At 38.4% G+C, this 21,822-nt stretch overlaps 1 protein-coding gene and 2 pseudogenes across 1 annotated transcript in view; 1 reads left to right on the top strand and 2 right to left on the bottom strand.

Moving 5' to 3' along the window:
* Window positions 1-21,822, bottom strand: part of FAM117B (family with sequence similarity 117 member B) — a 92,403-nt gene that overhangs the window by 18,291 nt on the left and 52,290 nt on the right. Inside the window, exons 3-4 of the mRNA XM_004576927.3 lie at window positions 11,527-11,619; window positions 10,050-10,163 (exon numbers count right to left, since the gene is read on the bottom strand). Of these exons, the coding sequence (XP_004576984.2) occupies window positions 10,050-10,163; window positions 11,527-11,619 (207 nt within the window). The remainder of the gene's footprint in view (window positions 1-10,049; window positions 10,164-11,526; window positions 11,620-21,822) is intronic.
* On the top strand, window positions 11,748-12,223 carry LOC105941523 (large ribosomal subunit protein eL21-like; annotated as a pseudogene).
* LOC105941572 (dynein light chain 1, cytoplasmic-like) lies at window positions 18,190-18,623 on the bottom strand (annotated as a pseudogene).

Raw genomic sequence — 21,822 nt, 5'->3', positions numbered from 1 at the left:
AAATGGTGGCTTAACCTGCCAATGCCAGCTGCTCTGCAGTTATCAATACATGAACTACACAAAGAAGTTTTTTCTGTTTCATACTGAGTAATGGTGCTCAGTTCTAAAATGCTTTTTCTAAATTTTTAATAAAAAGGCAGAGAAGTAGTGACAGAGATCACCTATCTGCTGGCTCACCCCTCCAAAGGCTACAATGGCTGTAGCTGAGCTGACCCGAAGCAGGGCTCAAGGACTTGAGCCATCCTCTGCTGCTTTCCCAGGTCATAAGCTGGGAGCTGGATCAAAAGCGGAACAGCCAGGACACGAACTGGCACCCATACTGGATGCTGGTGATGCAGATGGCTTAGCTTGATATGCCACCTCATCAGCCCCTAATATTCTCTTATAACGGTCACAAAGTAACACAAAAAGTAATAGCTTGCACTAGATGCTGTTCCCAGGCTGCTTTCAGGTTTACCTGTTCTAAAGGCTAAGTTACAGAGACAAAAAAGAGGAGCCTGTGAAAGGAATGCATCAGGGATTATGACCATTATTGCAAATGTTACACCTTTTTGGATTTTAAAATCATAATTATTTATTAATAAACTTGTCTAACAAATTCTCCTGTCATGTTAAGAAATACATACATAAACACAGCAGTGAACTAACTATGTATAACATCTACATTGTTGATAATGTCTATTGTCTTTCAGGGTGAAGTCACAGCCTAACACTGGATTGGAAAACTGCTTTCCAATATAATTTGTAAGGCATCAAGTATTTACTGATACGTTTATCTGTTTAAAGCAAAGGAAAAAAAAGAAGAAAGAAGAAAGAAGGGGGTGATGGAAAAGAAAAAACCCAAGCAATTTATTCAAGTCCAACACACCCTTTAGATAAGTGAAACAAAGGTTGAAGCACAAGTCATTTAGCAATAGTAGCATAATCAGGGGAAACACTGTAACATTATTATTTCAAAACTAGAAAGTAACCAGACTTAATGATTTCACTTTTGCAAACATTTTGCATTCTAAAATACCAGAAAACATCACAAATGATTATACTTAAACCCTTATCATTACCTCCCTCGTAGCCCCGCAGGTCACTTCAAGAGATGGAGTGGTGGTGGACTAAGCTAGGTGTGACCGGGAAGCATGCCTTTGACCACAGATTGGAGAACCGACGGCAGTCTGGACTAGTTGGGGCAACGGCGCTTGAGTGTGCATCCTGAGGGGGGTGTGGGGTGGGCCAGACTACAACATTCACCAGCTCAAGCAAGGCAAGGGGGAGGGCTGGACCTTTGGACCAGAGATGGTCTCCCCAAGAAACTGATGACAATAAGATGCAGGACTTTTTGCCTGGTAGATGCACGCAATGAAAGAATCTCAACTGAATTTAATCTATGGTGATGCAACAAGGTAGAGGAATACACTATGGTGGTGGTGGGGGGGGAGAATCACAGGGCCTATAAAACAATGACACATAATGCCATGTAACCCAAAAAATAAAAAATGTGATAGAGCGACAAGGTGGAGAATCCACCATGGGGGGAGGGTACAGGGAGGGGTTGGAGCATCCCCAGAGCCTATGAAACTGTCACATAATGAAATGTAATTAATAAAAATTATATATATATATATATATATAACCCTTATCATTTACTGAATCATAAGGAATTTAATAGCAAGAGTTAATTTTTCCTATATAAGTTTCTGGAATAAAATGTATACTTCTAAATATAAATCACTATATGTAAACAACAGTGAGTTACCAGATTAACCATAAAAAAAAATTTTCATAATTGTGAAAAGGTAAAAGCTGCTTATTTTCCTCTTAGAGTGAGCATTGTGGCAGACCACCATTTGGGAAGTTGATCTCACATGGCAGTATCTGGCTGGAATCCTGGCTACTCCACAATCCCAAACCACTTTCCTGATGATGCATCTGGAAGGCAGTGGATGATGGCCCAACTAGTTGATTCTTGTCAGCCACATGAGACACTTGGATGAAGAGCCTGGCTTCTGGCTTTGGTCTGGCCTAGTTCTGTCTGTTGTGAACATTTAGGGACTCTTTTTCTTTCAAACAAATAACTAGATCAGTTTTCAAAAGAAAGATGTGTGAATTCTTAATTGTTCTGCTGTTAAGTTTCTTTCTCAGGCCAGGCATCAGGGTGTACTAAGTTAGGCCACAACTTGGGACACCTGCATCCCATACAGAGTGCCAACTGGTATTCCTGCTGCTTTGCTTCTGACACAGCTTCCTGATGATGCATCCTGGGAGACGGTGGACCTTGGCAAATGCTTGGTTCTCCGTCTGCCCTGTGGGAGACCTGGATGGAGGTCCAGGCTTCTGGCTTTGGCCTGGCCCAGCGCTGGCTGTTGCAAGCATTTGGGAACTGAACCAGCACAGGGATTTCTCTTTGATGCTCCACCTTCCATAAATATGCAAACACTAAAAACTAGAGCAAACAAAAATCCACCAAAACTCCAATAAAATTTCCCATTTGGAAAAATCAAGGATTCCTGTTTTCCAAGTATTTGATCCCTTCTACCCATATTAAATCTTCGGCAGATTCAGCCAATTAAGGTTTCTAATTAAATGTGTCATCATTCAAAAGTTTTATTTTTCTATAAATTCCATATATTTCTATATATATTAAAGAACAAAATCTGTACAAAAACAAAGAACACCCACAGAAGGTCTGGTGAACACTGACTCTCCTAAGATCAATCTACATTGTAACTTCAATGTCTGTTTCACTGTTTCAAAATGTATAGTTAAGACTGTAGTTTAATACATACTGAATCAGGAAAGACAGAGGATAATTACTGAAAAAGTGCCTGAGTAGAGAAAAGAAGTCTAAAGGTTGGTGAAGGATAAAACTCTCTCAATAGACAACTAGGATGGCAAAGGTTTGTTCAGCAATTCACCAAACTCCATGAGACAAAAGTGAGCCAGAACCTCTATTATGACTAAAGGGAGGTGAAAATTTATGTTTAGAATGATTAAGAAGAAAATAGCAGCTTGGAAAAAAAAATCCAAGTACAGGGGCTTTTGAATCAGGCCTGGCCTGCGCAATACTGCCGTGGTACTTCCTGTCCTGTCTCTGCCATTGCATTTCTTTATTCCTGCAATTCTTGTTCTCAGGAACCACCTCCTCCATTATTTTAAACCACAGTTAAACTACTTTTTTTCTTTTTTAAGATCTTTCTATTTTTATTGGAAAGGCAGATTTACAGAGGAGAGACAGATCTTCTGTCTACTGACTCACTCCCCAAGCAGCTGCAACAGCCTGAGCTGAGCCGATCTGAAGCCAGAACTTTCTCCAGGTCTCCCATGCGGGTGCAGGGTCCCAAGGCTTTGGGCCATCCTGGACTGCTTTCCCAGGCCATAAGCAGGGAGCTGGATGGGAAGTGGAGCAGCCAGGACATTAACTGGCGCCCATATGGGATCCTGACTCATGCAAGGCAAGGATTTAGACACTAAGCTGTCACACTAGGCCTACCTTCGTTTTTTTTTTTTTTTAAGTCATAGCCTATGTACCTATTCTTGTTTTCTAGATGACAATATCAGGATCAGTATTTCCTGGACTAGCAAAGACTCCAGTACAAAGCAGCAATTTAATTTTTTAGAAGATTTATATGAAACAGTAACACACGTACAGAATAATAGAGAGAATGAGGGAAAGAAGGAGGGAGAAGGGAAAGGGATAGAAAATTTTGGTCTACTGGTTCACTCCCCAGATAGTTACAACACCAAGGACTAGGCCAGGAATAAGCCAGGACTCAGGACTCCATCCAGATCTCCATGTGAGTGGCAGGTGCCCAAGTACTGGTGCCACCTTTCACTGCTTTCCCGGGCACATTAGCAGGGAGCTGAACCAAAAGTGGAAGAACCGCCACCTATATGGGAGACTAGCACTATACGGCAGCACCATAATACTGGTCTTCTAATTTTAATTTTTTACAGTGTAATGTGGGACAGAAAGGCACGAAGTTAGTTTACGCAAGTTGGCATTCTTGCACCACTGCAGGGAAAAGATGTCTCTTGGACGTCAATTTGATAAGCCTACTTTCTCAGCATGCACCTGTGGCACCCAGGACCAGGGCTCAGGCTGAGACTCCACACTGTTTCCATATCCAAAGGTGCAAGGCAGGACAGAATTCTCCCTGCCTCAGATGCACCTTCTAGCTTGCACTTTCTGTGAAGGGCCTCACTTAAACGTACTGTTCTGGCTTGCACCCCTTCCACTGCTGGAATGCATGTGGACATTCCGGTCTTCCACCACGGAGCTCACACAGACCTTTCCCACTCTCCTTGTAACCCACTCTTGGATATACCCATATACTGCTTTCAGTTTTTTCCAATTTATGGGTGATCCTCTGACTCACTTATGCTGAGCTTTTCTGTGGGTGGCACACACTCATGTATGAATGTACATTTGTTCACTTACTGCCAAATAAACTCTGTTCCTAACTGCATGAGATATCAATCTCCATTTAGTATTCCTACCTCTGCAGGAGGCAAGAACCCTGGATTAAAAATTAACATATTCATTGCCAACACCACTATCAGTCTCTCCTTCCTCAGATGAAGATGAAAACTCTCCCTTTCTAGCTCACTGTCCCTTTGCTCTTAACCTTTCCTAAACTACTACAAATCATGCCATCATCAGGCTGGTTGAAGAAGTAAAACCCTGTGGGAAGGCTTTTTTGCCTGAGGCCGAAAAATCGTCAGAAAATACCTACAGGATCCTTTAATTCTCACTTCCAAATTCTGCTTATCTGGTTATAAAAAGGCTGGCACTTCCCACTCTTAACTGACATCTGACCTTACTCCTCAATCAATTCTGAAGTGTGCTGGCCCCATTTTCTAACCAGTCCATTTCCTGAAATGCTCTTAAAAACTAGTACGTTTTAAGCATTTGAGACTCATTTTTGGAAAACCTTTTGGTAATCTGCAGTCTTTATGGCTCCTAATAGGCAGTTTTCCCTGAATTTACAGGAAGAAAATGATGCAAATTAAAAAGGGAATTCTTTTATACTGAAATAAATCCAGCATATATCCAAGAAAAAGATCTTTTGTTAAATGGTGTCTGCAGACTACCCCACTACCAATGGAGCAATACTGCCCCTCAAAAAAAAAAAAAAAAACCATACATCTGATAGATTAAAAGATAATTTCCTATTGAGAAATAGAACCTAAATGCCTCTCTCTGGACTGGCCATACTGATTTGACTGACCAAAAAAATACAGAAGTAAGGGCCCACTGCAGTAGCTTAGTGACTAAATCCTCAATCCCATATGGGCAAAGGTTCGTATCCCGGCTGCTTCACTTCCTTTCCAGCTCCCTGCTTGTGGCCTGGGAAAGCAGTTGAGGGTGGCCTAAAGCCTTGGGACCCTGTAGCCACGTAGGAGACCCTGAGGAAGCTTCTGGCTCTTGGCTTTGGATAGGCTTAGCTCCAACCACTGTGGCCAGTTGGGGAGTGAACCAGTGAATGGAAGATCTTTCTCTTTGCCGCTCCTCTCTGCAAATCTATCTTTCAGATGAAAATAAATAAATCTTTTTCTAAAAAAGTGTTTTTTCCCATTTAATCCTCAGGACAACACAATGAATAGGTATTGTCACAGAAACAACCTGTAGAGTTTCATACTTCCAGCAGGTGGTCCTGAGACACGGAAGCAGAAGAAGCAGTTTAAGCTACTTGGACAAAGTAGTTCCTATTATTTCAAGATCTACAGGAGATAGGTTTGGTTACCCTGGATCAAAAACAGACTCACGCCTGGATCATGCTTCTATCACTTAGGGAGTCAAGGTACACTGCTCACTGTAATACAACAGCATGCTAAAATAACACAGCTACTAGCTGTCATGAAAGGGAACAGATCATATAATTATTTAATTTACTATTTCCAATTACATTTGTAATTGATGTTTTTGGTAGATATTTTTAGTAACAGCTTTATTAAATGTAATTTACAATACCATATTATTCAATCCATTTATGTGTTCAACTCTTGTTTTTACGGTATTGAAGAGTTGTGCAGCTATCACAATCTTTTAATTCTACCAAAGAAACCTATTTCTCCGAGTCGTCATTCCCTATTTTTAAACAACCTTCCAAGCCTCAGCAACCATCAGTCTACCCTGTCTCTAAGGGTTTGCCTATTCCAGACATTTCCTTTAAAAATGGAATCATACAGGGTGTGTCCTCTCACGTATAATTTCCTCCACTTCGCATGTTTTCAAGTTCATCCATGCTTCTCCATGTATCTACATCCCTTTTTTTATTAATTCAAATAATATTCTATTATACAAATAAGCCATATTTTATTTACCCACTTGTCAGCTGATACATGTTTGGGCTGTTTCAAAGTTTGGCTACTGTGAATAATGTTATTATGAACAGCTGTGCCAAAGTTTTTACATGGGCACATATTTTCAGTCCTCTCGGATAAAACTAACATGAAAGTGCTAAATCACACAGCAGTTCTTCATTTAGCCTTTTGAAGAACTCAGATTTTTTCCCCAAAACTACTGCTTCAATTTACATTTCTACCAGTAGTAATTATACACAAAGGTTCCAATTTCTCCATCTCTAATGCATGCTATTATCTGTCTTTTAAATCACCATTCTAATGTGTGTGAAGTGGTATTTCATAGAAATGTGAGGAAAACTATACTGGCATTATATGCTTTCTGTCTGAAAAAACTATTAAGATAATCAGTGCACTCAAACATTGAGTTGGCTTTTCATTGAGTTCCAAGAGCTTTTTTGTACAGTCCAGATAGAAATACCTTATCAGATCCATGATTTCTAAGTATAATAATCTTCTTCTAGTCTGCAAGTTGCCTTTTTTACTTACCTGATCGTGTCTTATGAAGCACAATTTAGATGAAGTTCAATTAATATTTTCTGGTCTATCATTTTAGCATCTTACTTAAGAAATGACTACTGCCTATTCCAATGTCACAAACATTTCGTTTATGTTTTTCAAGAAATTTTAGTTTTTAACTCTTATGATTAGGCTTTTCTATCCATTTTCAATTATTTTTGTATATGGTATTGAGGAAGGCAAACATACTTTTAAAGTTATATTTTAAAGGTTAAAACTGTTATTATCCTTTTCTCTCATCATTTTTATTTCTGTCAACCAATAGTTAGTACATTTGAAAAACTCAGACTCTGAAATCAGAATCACATGAGTTTCTGCTGTAACTGTGGACAAGATATCTAATTTCTCTAGGTTTTGATTTTTTTTTCCTGTTAAATGGAGGCAATGATGCTCATCTTCAAGGTAAGGATTAAATGTCAATATATACAAACATTTACAGAGAGGTTGCAATACAGTAAGTGATTTAATAGAGTTCCAATATTAATTACTACCTTCTAACAGTCACTCATTTAGCCACTCTTGTTGGTTCCCCATCTTTTATCTTACCTAAGGTCATCATTTCTTATTTGGACTACTAAACTCATATTCTTAAACTTTTTTTTTTTTACTTTACATGTGCCTTCTAATATACTTTCTTAACCCACTGTGACCATAATAATAAATGCATCTGATCATGTATTATCAGTCTTCTGTAATTTTTTTAAATGTTCCCTGGATCCCTAGAATCAAGTCTCACCTTCCTAATAACTTAGATTTGGACATGCATAGATTTAGCTGCTATTATCTAACTAGTTTAATCGCTAACTAGTACTCCTACCTGGAGCCATGACTTCCATCTCTAGCAGACTGGCTAACTCTTACTTATCTTTCAGGGATTACTTAGTGACATTAAGGGAAAAGACACTACTCTCTCTGAGAAGCTGTTCTAAGAAGGTTCCACCTACACTTCAAGAATAAATATCCCTTCCACAGCACTCTAAATTCTATCAACAAAGTCATTACACCATATTATAATTAACTCTTACATCCAATACAAGATATCCCCTAGTGAGTACTACAGTATCAACGAAAGGGTAGAAATACAACATTGTGCGGATAGATAAATGGTTTCAATATGACACTTTTCTCCATAGAGAGAAAATTCATTAAAATTAAGCTTATCAGTGACAATAAAAATTTTTTCATGTTTACAATCTCATGGTTTTGAGTCAACATGAATACCACTGTCATATCATTATACACATAAACCTGCAGTTGGCTATTAACACTCAAACTAGTCAGTTAAAATGTTTGATGTGTCCAGTATGCAAAACTCAAGCAGACTATTTTTAAAGTTGACATTCCCTAGACTTACTCTGTTTGCAAAGGAATGTATTTTGAATGTACAATGATCTTTTTTAAGCAAATTCAATATGCAAAAAATCTGATATCTTTATTTATTAAAAATTACTAATTTTAGTGTAATATGTTAAAATGCACATTAAAAACTTGCTTAAAACTCCTAAATTAATCACTCAATCTAAAATATTGATAATTAAACCCTACTCTACTTGGAGTAAAAAATATGAACTGGGAATAAAAAAATGGCCTATCTTCCAGAACACACACAAATTACTTATGGATAGATCAGAAGGTGGTGATGGTTAGAAAGTTCACCTGTAAAACTCTGAGTCTCCAGCCTCTTCAGGGTGAGGAGGTTTGGTTTGTAATTAATACTCTAATTTCAGCATTTATTATCCTATGTAAACGTTTCTTTTCTTATTGTTTTTACATTTGTATTTCTCCATAAATAAATCTAGCTTTCATTACTTTTTAAATATATCAATCTATAGTCATTTTTTTAAATCAAATATCTTACATATGGGAAAAAGGTATGCGAAGTTACAACTAAACCATACATTAATGAAATAGAATCTGACAAATGTATAAACAATGACAAAATCAATTTGGAAAAATATATACCTTTACCCAAACATTCTATTGCAAACAATTCACAGAATTAGCAGTGATCAAAAACTATGATTCTTCAAATGAATAGTTTTCCTTATAAGAGCCAAAGAGTAAGTATTTTAAGCATCAAGGGGCAGATAGTCTGTCAGAACTACTCAGTTGCATTGTTGTTACAGGAAAGCCGCAGATAATACATTAAAAGTCAGAGTGTCACACTGCAGTCAAACATTATTTACAAAAATAGGGTGGCCATGCTTGTTCTTGCATTATGATCCTGTTAAATAATCTGAAAGTCGTAACATTAAGCCTTCTATGTGCTGCCTGTATTTCTCAAGACCTTACTGTTGAAACAGAAAACTGAATCTAGACTCCCTCATCCCCAAAACTTCACTTTTAGAACTTGTTTTAATCATGACATCTCAGCTGAACTTGTCCCTCAGCCAAAGTGTCATGGCCAACTTCAATGTGGTTAGAGAAATCCTCCCTACATGAGTCCTACTGAAGGACACCAAGGAGGTGCAGGCTATTTCCTGCCAAATGATTTTTTTTTTTTTACCATTTTTATTGTAAAGTCAGAAATACAGAGAGGAGGAAAGAGAGAAGATCTTCTGTCCGCTGATCTACTCCCCAAGTGGCCACAAAGGCTGGAGCTGAGCCGATCTGAAACCAGGAGCCAGGAGCTTCTTCCAGGTCTCCCAAGTGTGAGCTGGGCCGTGCTCGACTGCTTTCCCAGGCCACAAGCAGGGAGCTGGATGGGAAGCAGGGTATGAACCAGGGCCCATATGGGATTCCAGCACACGCAAGGTGAGGACTTCCGGCACTAGGTTAACTTGCTGGGTCCCTGCCAAATTACTGTGAGACCAATTTTATTATTCTCATTATCTTCAGGTAAGGACACTAAGACTTTGAAAGACTCCGAAATAGGCTCTGTTCCACAGCTAATATTTACATCTCTGTATTATTCAGACTCCAATATATTATTAAACTGACGAAGACAAAAATATGGCAAATCAAAATATATTAATTAGCTATACCTGCGAGAATAAACAGAAGTACCATTCTATCAATACTGTTTTTAACAAAGAAGATTGTAATTCAGTATATAATTCAGTATATAATTTATAGTTTTAAATACTCTTTTGGACATTTTTTTGTGCTAAACAATTATCTATGAAATAAAAAATCCCTTTCTTTTCTGGATCTTGAGGAATCCCTGCTCCTACCTGACTCTGGTTAATAGCTGCGTGGTTGCCATGGAATGGAGACTGTCTTTCTTTCTCTCGATGATGTCGACTGCTGTGCTTACTTCTCTGCAACTGCTGACGTAATTTTGCAATCTGAAAAAAGGAAAAACAAATGTAACATTTTTCACACTACATAAAAACACACTTAACTAGAACCAGTACAATTTCAGCCTAATTCCTTTGCTTTTTTTTTTTTTTGAGATTTTTTTTATTGTTGATTACACTGCATTATGTGACACAGTTTTATAGATAATTACTTTGCTTTTTAAGAATTAAATCACAAAATCTGATTTACCATTCAAAATTTACACACACACACATACAATACCTTTTTTTTTTAGATTTATTTATTTTTATTGGAAAGTCACACAGATAGAGAGGAGCGACAGAAAAGATCTTCTGTCTGCAGACTTTAGCTGCTAGGCTACAGTGCCAGGTCCCATCGACGTTTTAAGAAGAAATAAAACTATGGGCCTTGGCACAGTAGCCTAGTGGCTAATACACTCACGTTGCATGTATTGGGATCTCATATGGGTGCTGGTTCATATTCCAGCTGCTCCACTTTCCTTCCAGCTCCCTGCCTGTGGCCTGGGAAGGGAGTGGAAGGTGGCCCAAAGCCTTGGGAGCCAGAGGAAGTTCCTGGCTCGGCTTAGCTCTGGTCATTGCGGCTGCTTAGGGGGGTGAAGCAGTAGACGGAAGAGCTTTGTCTCTCTGTAAATCTGACTTTCCACTAAAAATAATAAGTAAATCTTTAAAAATTATGTCTCAACATTATGACATTATTGTCATTCTTGCAGCTTCCCAAGCACTAAACACATTGGAAGTTTTCAGCATTTAAAATAGACACTACATCTTTCAGAGTTTGAAAATAACAATAATTAGTCTCTCACTGCCCTTACTGTAAATTTTTTAGATTCCTTTGTCAAATATCCAATCTTTAGCAGCTCAAAATACTGAGAGTATTTATATACCAAGTGAAGCAATGAAATACATTCACAAATTCTTGATATACTACACACAATTTCAAAGAATATCCCATTATCATTCCTTTAAGTAAGAGTATGTATAAAACACAAATGGCCTAAATGAGGGGCAAGGAAAATGGTAATCAGAGTATAGAGCCAAAATCAACTTGGTTAAATTGAATTACTGAATTTCAGAAACATTACCAAATACAGGAAAATAATAAGCATGAATATGTTGCATCACAACAATACATTTTAAGTCTACTGTTTTATGTTGACAAAATACAAACTCTTCCAACAATAGGACAGACACATTAAGTAATGCATGTTTTCCTACTGAAATCTTCATTACACCAAAAAAAAGAGTACTTTTCTGTTATTTTGCAAGTTAAAAAAAAATTCAATGGAAAAGAAATCCTTGCTGCTGTCAACTTGAATGAATCAGCCAACTAAAGGATCAAATTCTGCACCCTTGGACGTGCGTCTCTAACCTCCTTCAGCTGGTCTGTGCTGCCCCAGGATGCTGAGCGCTTGTGTGATCCTTTCTTCTTCTCGGCGTATTCTTCAGCCCATGCACTCTCTGTCTATAAAGGAAAAAAGAAGGGAGGAGACTTTCAATAAAATTCATTCAACAGTATTTACAGTATTTTCTGCTATCATAGAGACATTCTCCCTTTTGACTGGAACCTTCAACTTCCAGTAATTCTCCAAGATGATGAACACCAAGGCAAAGAGGAGAGGTGCCTGCCACATGTTGTCCAGGCCCTTCAGGAAACATGGAGTTGTTTCTTTGGCCACATACATGTGTGTTTACAAGAAAGGTGACATTGAAGATATCAAGGGCATGGCTACTGTTCAAAAAGGAATGCCCCATAAGTGTTAACCATGTCGAACCTGGAAGAGTCCACAGTGTTACCAAGCATGCCATTGGCACTGTTGTAAACAAACAAGGGCAAGATTCATGCCAAGAAAATAACTGTGCATACTGAGCATACTGAATACTCCAAGGGCTGAGATAGCTTCCTGAGAAGCGTAAAGGAAAATTATTTGTAAAAGAGGGAAGCCAAAGAGAAAGGTTCCTTGGGTTGAACCCCAGTCTGTCCCCCCGGAGCAGCCCACTCTGTCAGAACCCATGGAAAGGAGTATAACCTGTCAGACCTAATTCCCTAGGAATTCATGACACAGTAAGTGTGAAGGAAAAATAAAAGTCCTCTGGACCCAAAAAACAAAAACAAAATAACATTCTCATTGCAGAAAAATTACTCAAAACATTTAAAACAAATTATAATTTTCCTAGTATTGGTGAATTACAATGACCATTTCAGCATATTTCTTTCATCTTTATTAATAAAATTAGCAATTATTACTAATACATAATTACATTCTACCATTTCTTGAACAAAGTTAAGTCTTGCATAGACATGCATGCCTACAATAGCTGACATTCTTATATTCTTACTATACACTGGGCGTTGTACTTTCATATATTTTCTCTGATTTAGTACATAAAATGTTGCACATGATCTGTAGATAAGGAAACTACAATGCAATACAAGTTGCCTCTTAAGTCTCCAAGTTAGGAAGCAGCAAAAGCCAAGAAATAAACCTAACACTACAGTTCATCATTTTAACTTCAGAGCACAGCCTTAAAAAATGCTGTCTTTAGCAGTTATACCATATCCAATATTTAAAAACAGTTTATCAAAGCTGGCATTGTGGCACAGCAGGTTTAGCTGCTGCCTGTGCTGTATTCCATACTGGAGCACAAGCTGAGTCCCAGCCACTCTACTTCTGATCCAGCCCCCTAACACGTGTGGGAAAGCAGCAGCAGATGTCCTAAGCGCTTGGGGTTCCTGCCACCCACATGGAAGACTAATGGAATTATGAGCTCCTTGCCCGGCTCTGGTTATTTCAGCCATTTGGGAAGTGAACATCCTTCTCTCCCCATTCCTCTATCACTCTGCCTTTCAAATAAACAAATACATCTTCAAAAAAAATTTTCACGATTAAAATAGTGTATCAAAGAACATGTAACTGAATACATGACCCATGAAAATATGCTTATCCCTTAGCTATGAGAAGAGAAATGCAATTTAGTAGTTTAGCAATTTAGTTTAGCAATTTACTAAATTTAGCAACTTAGTAGCATAAACCCTCCTATATTATTGTTTGAAGTGTAAACTAGTAAGCTTTTATGGAGGAGGATGCTGTGTCTGCTGTTCAACTTACAAAGGCACATGCTGTTTGATACGGCAACCCCTCTTTTGGCAATTTGTCCTGTATCGTACAATATTTAGATATCGAATGACATAATATTCCTTTCGGCTCTTTTCCCACAAGTAAGAGATTGACACAATGTAAATAAATTGGATTTGTCTAGGTTTGAATATATACATTATGGCATATCTTTAAAACAGAATAATATGCAGCTATAAACAATGATTAACAAAATTTACAATGTACAGATAGAAATCATATCCACAATATGTTGTCAAGCAAAAAACTTGAAGACATAGGTAGCAGCTGCCTATTTACAGGGCCACTAGAAAAAAATATACAAATCATCCCTGGGAGAATATATGTGGTAGCAAATGGAATTGCGGCTAAAAGTTGTCTCCTGTACTTCTTTTTCCAGATCTAGAAAGCAGCCAAGCTGGAAGGCAGCTCAGAAATTAGTTCTGATTGTATTTCTTAAGGATTCATTCATTTTTATTGGAAAGCCAGATACCCAGAGAGGAGAAACAGAAAGATCTTTCGTGTGCCGATTCACTCCCCAAGTGGCCATGACAGCAGGAACTGAGCCAATCTGAAGCCAGGTGCTTCTTCCAGGTCTCCCACATGGGTACAGGGTCCCAAGCCTTTGGGCCGTCCTCCACTGCCTTCCCAGACCACAAGCAGTGAGCTGGAAGGGAAGTGGAGCAGCTGGATATGAACGGGCACCTATATGGGATCCTGGCATGTGTAACGAGAGGATTTTAGCCACTAGGCTCTTCTGCCAGGCCTGCTTCTGTACCTCTTAATATCTTACACTACACTTGAATGAATATAGAGCACATTCAAAACAATACAAAGCACTGAACTATCTTTGGCATAGCCAGTATATTTTTCATTCTTAACCTACCAATCAGTAATTATTAAATGGTCTTGTGAAGTGAAAAAGAGGTTTTCCAGAATCAAGAAACTGAGAGCACAACAGATCGGTGCTCTAAGTCTGGATATCTACAGGTAAGACAACTCCATTCTTTAAGATTTATTTATTTTACTTGAAAGTTCGGCTTATATGGAGGATGGAGATTTTCTACCCTCTAGTTCACTTCCCAAATGGCCTCAACAGCCAGAGCAGGTCCAGTCCTGATCCAGGAGTCAGAAGCTTCTGGGTCTCCCATATGGGTATGGCAGGGTCCAAAGCCTTGGGTTGTGCTCCGCTGCCTTTCCAGGCCATTAGCAGGGAGCTCAATCAGAACTGGAGCAACTGAGACTAGAATCAGCATCCATATGGGATGCCGGCACTGCTTGTTACACCATCACACCAGCTTCCAGGATTCCATTCTAATAAAGATCCTTAAATTCCAAATCAGAGGCAGGATAATTCAATCAACGTCCCATCCCTCTATATCTTGTTAAATCCTAAACTCTGATTTCAGTTTAAGGCCACCATCTGATGTTGTATTAAGTTCCAGAGGTGACCCTTCTTGGTACTTACCATTTCCCATACCCAGGTCCATAGCTCTGTATATAAACTTAAAACATCTGTCACAAAAGCCAATATAAACAGGACCAGAGTACATAAAGTTTAAAACAAACTAAAATCAAAATCAAACTAATGACTAAAATAATCATGTATTTATTTGAAAGAGCTTGAAGAGGGAGATCTTTCATCAGCTGGTTCACTTCCCAGACCATGTGGCCAACCCAAAACAAGGATCCAGGAGTCTCCTCCAGTCTCTCCTGTGGGTGCCATGGGCCTAACACTTGGGCTATCCTCTGCTGCTTTTCCCAGACCAAGGACAGAGAGATGGATGGGAAGTGGAACAACAGGGACTTGATCCGGCACTTACATGGATGTCAGCACCACAGGCAGTGGCTTTATTCACTGTGTCATGATGCTGCTCCACAAAGTAACGATCATTCTTTTTTTTAAAGGTTTACATATAAATTTTTATTTGAAAGGCAAATTTGCAGGGAAAGAAGAGATACAGACAGAGATGTTCTATACAATGGTTCACTCCTCTCCCCAGATAGCTGCAACAATTCGAACTTGGCTGACCTGATACCAGGAGCCCTCCCATGTAGGGGCAGGGTCCCAAGGACTTCAGCCATCCTCCACTGCCCTCCCAGGTGATACTCTGAGAGCTGGTTTGGAAATAGAGCAGTCAGGACATGAACCATCTACAGGGGGATGCTGGTGCTGCAGGTAGGGGATTAGCCTGGTACACCACCACACTGGTCCCAAAGTAATTACCTTAATGTAAAAAAATTTAAATCTTAATGAACACATTCCTGTAAATATGCAGCACAGTATGCATGGTTCAGATCATTATATGTTGGTGTTAAACACATGTTTAAGTCGCAGTTAAATCATGTAACATTTTTGTCATCTCAGAGAAGGTATTTATCTTTTGTGAATTTTAGTTTCTTCATTGACAAAAAAGGAAAAACATAATCTACCTACTAAAATTGTAAGATGAATCAAAAGACCTAGTATATGTGAGACAATTTTAAGCTATAAGATTCCACAAACTTACAAGACATATAAGCAATGATACAAAAATCAGATATAATTCTGTACACTAACAAAGATATCTGAAAAGGAAATAAGGAAAAGTCCCATTTAGAAAGTAACCAAAAGGAAAGAAATACTTATGAATAAAAAAAGAGTATAGAATATGTGGAATAAAAACTGCAAATTACTGATGAAATAAATTTAGGAAAACACATAGAAAGGAAACTTAGGTTCATTAATTGAAAAATTTATTGCTAAAGTACCCATATTATCCAAGTCATCCATATGACTTACAAGTTTAATGCAATCTCTATAAAAAAATTCAACAGTATTTTTTATAAAATAGAAAAGCCAGGTCCAAAATTTTTATGTAGGACTATAAAAGGTCAGGAACAGACAAATCAATTCTAAGGAAGAACAAAGCTAGAAGCATCATACTCCTTGATTTAAAAATATATTACAAGGACCAGCACCATGGTGTAACAGGTTAATTCTCTCTACCTGTGATGCTAGCAGGTGTCAGCTGGAGTCCTAGATACTCCACTTCTTACCTAACTCTTTGCTAATGTGCCTGGGAAAACAACAGAGGATGCCCCAAAATGCTTGGACCCTGCACCCACATTAGAGACCAGAAGCAGCTCCTGGCTCCCAGCTTTGGACCAGTGCCACTCTGGCCAGTGTGGTCATTTGGGGAGTGAACAGTGGATGGAAGATCTTCTCTAATTCAAATAAAAATAAATCAGTCTTTCAAATTAAAAAGAATACACACTCACATGTTACAAAGTTATTATATTAATACTAATAGTTTAAAATATATATAGTCTATAATACTAATACTTTAAATATATATGCTTCAAAATACATGTGGTGTATACATTATATATAGTTTATATATTTAAATATCGTATCATATATATCCAGGAACAGAAGAAAGAGATCAGAAAATAAACTTACACCTTTTTGGGGAACTGGTCTTTGACAGGGGTGCTAATCGAGAAAGAACAGTCCTTCTTATTTTGTTTTATTTATTTGTATTAGAAAGGCAGATTTACAGAGAGGAGGAGGGAGATAAAGATCATTACATCTGCTGGTTCACTCTGCAAATGGCAGCAACAGCCAGAGCTGAGCCAATCCAAAGCCACGAGCTTATTCCAGGTCTCCCATGTGGGTGCAGAAGCCTAGGTACTTGGGACACCTTATGTTGCTTTTCCAAGGTACAAGCAGAGAGCTGAATGGGAAATGGAGTAGCATGGACACGAACTGGTGCCCTCATGGGATCCTGGCACTTCCAAGGGGAGGAATAGCCAATTGAGCCATTGTGCCAGGCCCAGGAAGAACAACCTTTTTTAAAATAGGAAAACTAGATATTCATGTGCAAAAGAAATAATCTGGATTTTTATACACAGAAATCAACTTGAAATGTATGAAACACTTAAACAAGACCTGAATCTGTACACCTCTAGAAATAAATACAAGGTTTAAGGGTCATGTCATTGGTCTTTCAAATGAGTTCAGACATATGAAAAACAAATACACCAAAAGCAAAAACAGACAAGACTGACTACATCAAATTCTAAACTTCTGCACAGCAACACATAATATTGGGGCTAGCATTGTTGCATAGACATGAAATGCTGGTATCCCAAATGGGTACCAGTGTAACTCACAGCTACTCCACTTCCCATCCAGCTCCTTGTTAATGTACTTTGGAAAACAGAGGAAGATGGCCCAAAGCAGTCAGGCCTCTGCCACCTAAGTGGAATATCTTGATGAAGTTCCTGACTTTGGCCTAGCCCAACCCTGACCACCTTGGCCATTTGAGTAAACCAGAAGATGAAAGATATCTCCCTCTCTCTGTATGTAACTATCTTTCGAATAAATAATGTATCTTTAAAAATGAATAGTATGTCAAAACTATGCTTGGATTTCAAGACTTTGTGTGTGGAATGAAACTTTTAAAAACTTATTTATTCATTTGAAAAGCAGAATTATAGACAGAAAGGGAGAGACAAAGCTTGCCATTCACTTATTTGCTTCCCAAATGGTCATAACAGCTGGTGTTGAGCCAAGCGGGAGCAGGGAGCCTGGAACTCCCAAGAGGTGCAGGACCCAACACTCGAGCCAACACCTGGGGAGCTGGATCGGAAGTGGAGTAGCTTAGATGTGAACTGGAGCCCATGTGGGATGAAAGCATCACAAAGGCACCATCTCACCAGGCTTCCAAACTTGTTTTAATTTAATTTTCCTACAAACTTTTTTTTTGGATCTCTAACCTTTATTCTTTTAAAGGAAATGAATTGATTGAAAAAAAACCAGCATGAAATAAATATAAATACAAGCATTTATTGGCTAATTGGTTTATAACCACAACTAGTACACAGAATGCCCCACACAAAACACAATAAAGGTTCAAACACTGATATTTGGAATGTAGGTTGCAGTTTTTGCTTTTGCATGGATCACTGGGTTTGTGGCTGAGTCCATGCTTTTAACAAGATTTGAATAGAAGAATGGCGACCTGGCCCAGGGAGAAGTAGATGCAGTGTTTGGTTTCATGTATCACATAACTACCTTAGTTTCTTCCCACAATGCAGTGCCAAGTGGGGTTGTATTTCTTGTCAAACTCCTTATTGATGGGGGCCGCAATACATTCTCTACATTGTATTTCTCCAGTGTTTGAGTAGCACACTCTACCGAACCCTGTTGTTTCTCTTCAGGTATATCCACATTTTGATCACTGCCTTATGGTCGCACATCGTTACCATGGAACTGGGGCTGGCTGACTAAACCTGTCTCCTGGGGAACGTGCTGACACTGCTCAGCTCAGGTGAGATGCTGCATCCTATCAAAGCCATGGCGCACTTAGGCCCCCTACAAACTTTTTTTTTAATTAATTTTTAATAATCCTACTTAGTTGATTAGGGAACAAAGTGTCAAGGGCTACAGGGTTAAAGTGAGTAATACCACTGCTTCCACATCAATATCATTTACCCTGTATCTGGGGTCAGGGAAAAAAACAAAGGGAAAAGCCCCACCCAACCTCCCACCCATCCCAGATCCCCAATGGGAGGTGCGCTCTGAGGATCCTGCTCATACAGTTTTGATAGTTCATCAGTTCTGGATTGCTGCCAATCTCTCAGTTTCAATCGCAATGAATCCTATTCAGAATCCACTGGCTGACAGTCTCTTCATGGTTGGGGTTCTAAGATCAGCAGTTCAGTTGGAGGATCTCCAAAGAAACTTTTAAATGTACTTTGTACATTAAGCAATTTCCACAACTCAATAGCTAAAAAGCAAACACCATAATTTAAAATTCGTTAAGAATGACTAGATATTTCTCTGAAGACATACAAATAGTAAAAGAGTGTATGGAAAAAGTGTTCAACACCACTAATCAGGGAAACGCAAAACAAAACAAAGTAAATGTCAGCAAGGATATAGAGAAACTGGACACTATCAGTGAAGACGCAAAATGGTGTAGCCACTAAACAGAATCAGGTTGCACAAAAAAACTAAAACCTGCGATTTTCGAAATTACTGCAGAGCTATAATAATTAGAGAACATAGTATTGATATAAGGACATGCAGACTGATGGACTAGAACTCAGACTAGAAATACACACTCACATTTGTGGTCATCAATTGATGGATGGACACATAAAATAAGTCATGTCCATGCAATGTCATTCATCTCTAAAAAGAAATGAACTGATGATGCAAGCTATTACACAGTCAAATCATCACACTGACTCAAAAAAGCCAGAGACAGAAAACCACATACTGTATGATGCAAGGTGTGTCTAGAATAGGCAAATGCATGAAGACCACTGTAGAGCAGTGGCAGCCAGGGACTGAACACTGGAACAGAGAGTAGGGAGTAACTGCTAGTATGATGTTTGGTTTTAGGGAGATGGAACTCAGGACTCCAATCAGCACCCAGATAGAATACAGGGTGCTGTAGGCAGCAGTTAGCCACTGGGCCACAATGGCAGCCTCACAAGTTTGAAGATTTGTAAGAGTTACCTTCAGTAATTCATACCATTAGTCTCCAACTTAACATTTTTCCATGTTTGATTTTAATTACAGATCATATCACAAAGTTTCTGATTCACCTTTTCCACAAATTGAAAAAGTACAAGCTCATAAAAGAAATGAAAATCAATCTTTGGTGGTAAAAAAAAAAAAAAAGAAGTGTCAAAAAAATAGAGGTTCCAAGAGAAAAAAAATTAAAGAATTCAAAAAATAAAACATAACTGGTTAATGCCTAGGAAAACAAAATAAGCATGAAGGAAAAGCAGACACTAATCCCGACTCAAAACTGAAGATACTACGGTAAGACAGCTCTTAGGGAAATAAAGCCTAGGAGGTTAAGGAAATTGGAAAGAGAATTCCTTCTGAGTAGAGAATCCCAAACTACCCAACCACATAAGCATACTATATATTTTAGCATACTATACTTTCTCTCCCTAACTTTGTATAGTAAGCAAATACAAAATGTATCCTCTAGAAATGAGTTTAAATTAATTAACACTTCTATGTAGGAAGGTAATGCTGTACACAAAAATTTTTACAGAAACATTTTTGGAAGGCAAAAACATTTAAAAAGTGAAGGCTGAGGATTTGTGGGGAGTAGGCAGTGGTTGATGACAATACAGTTTTATAAAACTCTAAAGCAGAAATAGGTGATCACTCCACAACCTGTTCCACAGATCACCCCTGCTCTGCTGGGTTGTGCTTGTACAAGGACTCTCAGGCCTTGGACAGGAGAACAACAAGTAGCTGCCAAAGACACAATGGAAAAAAACGATGCTACATTTTTGCAACCTTTGTATCAAATAATTATAATGATAACCACACACAGAAAAATGTTAATTATTCACTCATTCTTTTTTATTTATTTTATGATATAATTCCAATTCTATAGGTTCTGGGATTTTATTCACTCATTCTTTTTTTATTATTTTTATTAATTACGTTGCATTATGTGACAGTTTCATAGGTTCTTGGATTCCCCCATCCCCTCCCCGTGCCCTCCCCCCATGGTGGATTCCTCCACCTAGTTGCAGTATTACAGTTCAAATTAAGTCAAGATTCTTTCACTGCAAACATATACCAAGCATAGAGTCCAGCATCTTATTGTCCAGATAATTTCAACAGTTTCTTGGGGAGACCTTCTCTGGTCTGAAGGTAGAGCTGGCAGAATATCATCCCATTCAATTGGAAGCCCCAGCACAACATCAACAACAATTTACAACATTATGGAATTAACTGGCATGGTATTGAGTAATCAATATGTTGTAACAGTTATTCACTCATTCTTATAACCAAAGTAAATGGGGAAGCATGAGACAGGACAGGGGATAAGATTAGTATCTCTAAAAATGTATTCCCATATTCCGAACTTTTTTTTTTATATTCCTAGCACTTTTGATGTTGCGCTTATGTTTTCCAAATCCTCCTCCTCCCATTCCCATACATTCCCCCAGGAGCTGGCAAAGGGAGTGATACATAATTGTTTCAAAATGAAGAAACCAGGGCTCAGAGTGGTGACAAGATGTAACTTGTCAAAGGCCTACAGCAACATTTTAGAAGCAACATCTGTAATACAGGACAAGGTTTCTGTATTTTTGTATGGCTGGACTGCCTGGACAAGTTCCAGGCCCCACCCTAGGGCCAGAAATTGCTCATCAATCTCAGTAATCCTTTTTCCTGAATGTTTTTAAGCACAATATTCCAGGAAAGTAACAGCTATTGATTAGATTACACATGAAACTGAACCCACTTCTCATTCTTTTTCTGACAATTATGTAAGGTAATTTAAAAAATAACGCACATTTTTAAAATACCATCATGTGCCATACCCGGCTGCTTGTGTATCTCCTTGTTCAGTTGTCTAAACCTCCTTAAAGGATAGGTATTATTAGCTCCTCATACTTTTAAATGGCAGAGTACACGTATCTTAAAGTACCTGGATTCTAAAGATCACAAATGGCCAATAAGCGCATCATAAGAAGCTCAACAGCATTAGGTAGGGAAACACAAATTAAATCACAACCATCTACTA

Source organism: Ochotona princeps, chromosome 5 (assembly GCF_030435755.1).
Source record: "Ochotona princeps isolate mOchPri1 chromosome 5, mOchPri1.hap1, whole genome shotgun sequence".
NCBI lineage: Eukaryota > Metazoa > Chordata > Mammalia > Lagomorpha > Ochotonidae > Ochotona > Ochotona princeps.
Note: the sequence above shows the minus strand (reverse complement) of the source record. Positions and strands in the feature narration are given on the sequence as shown.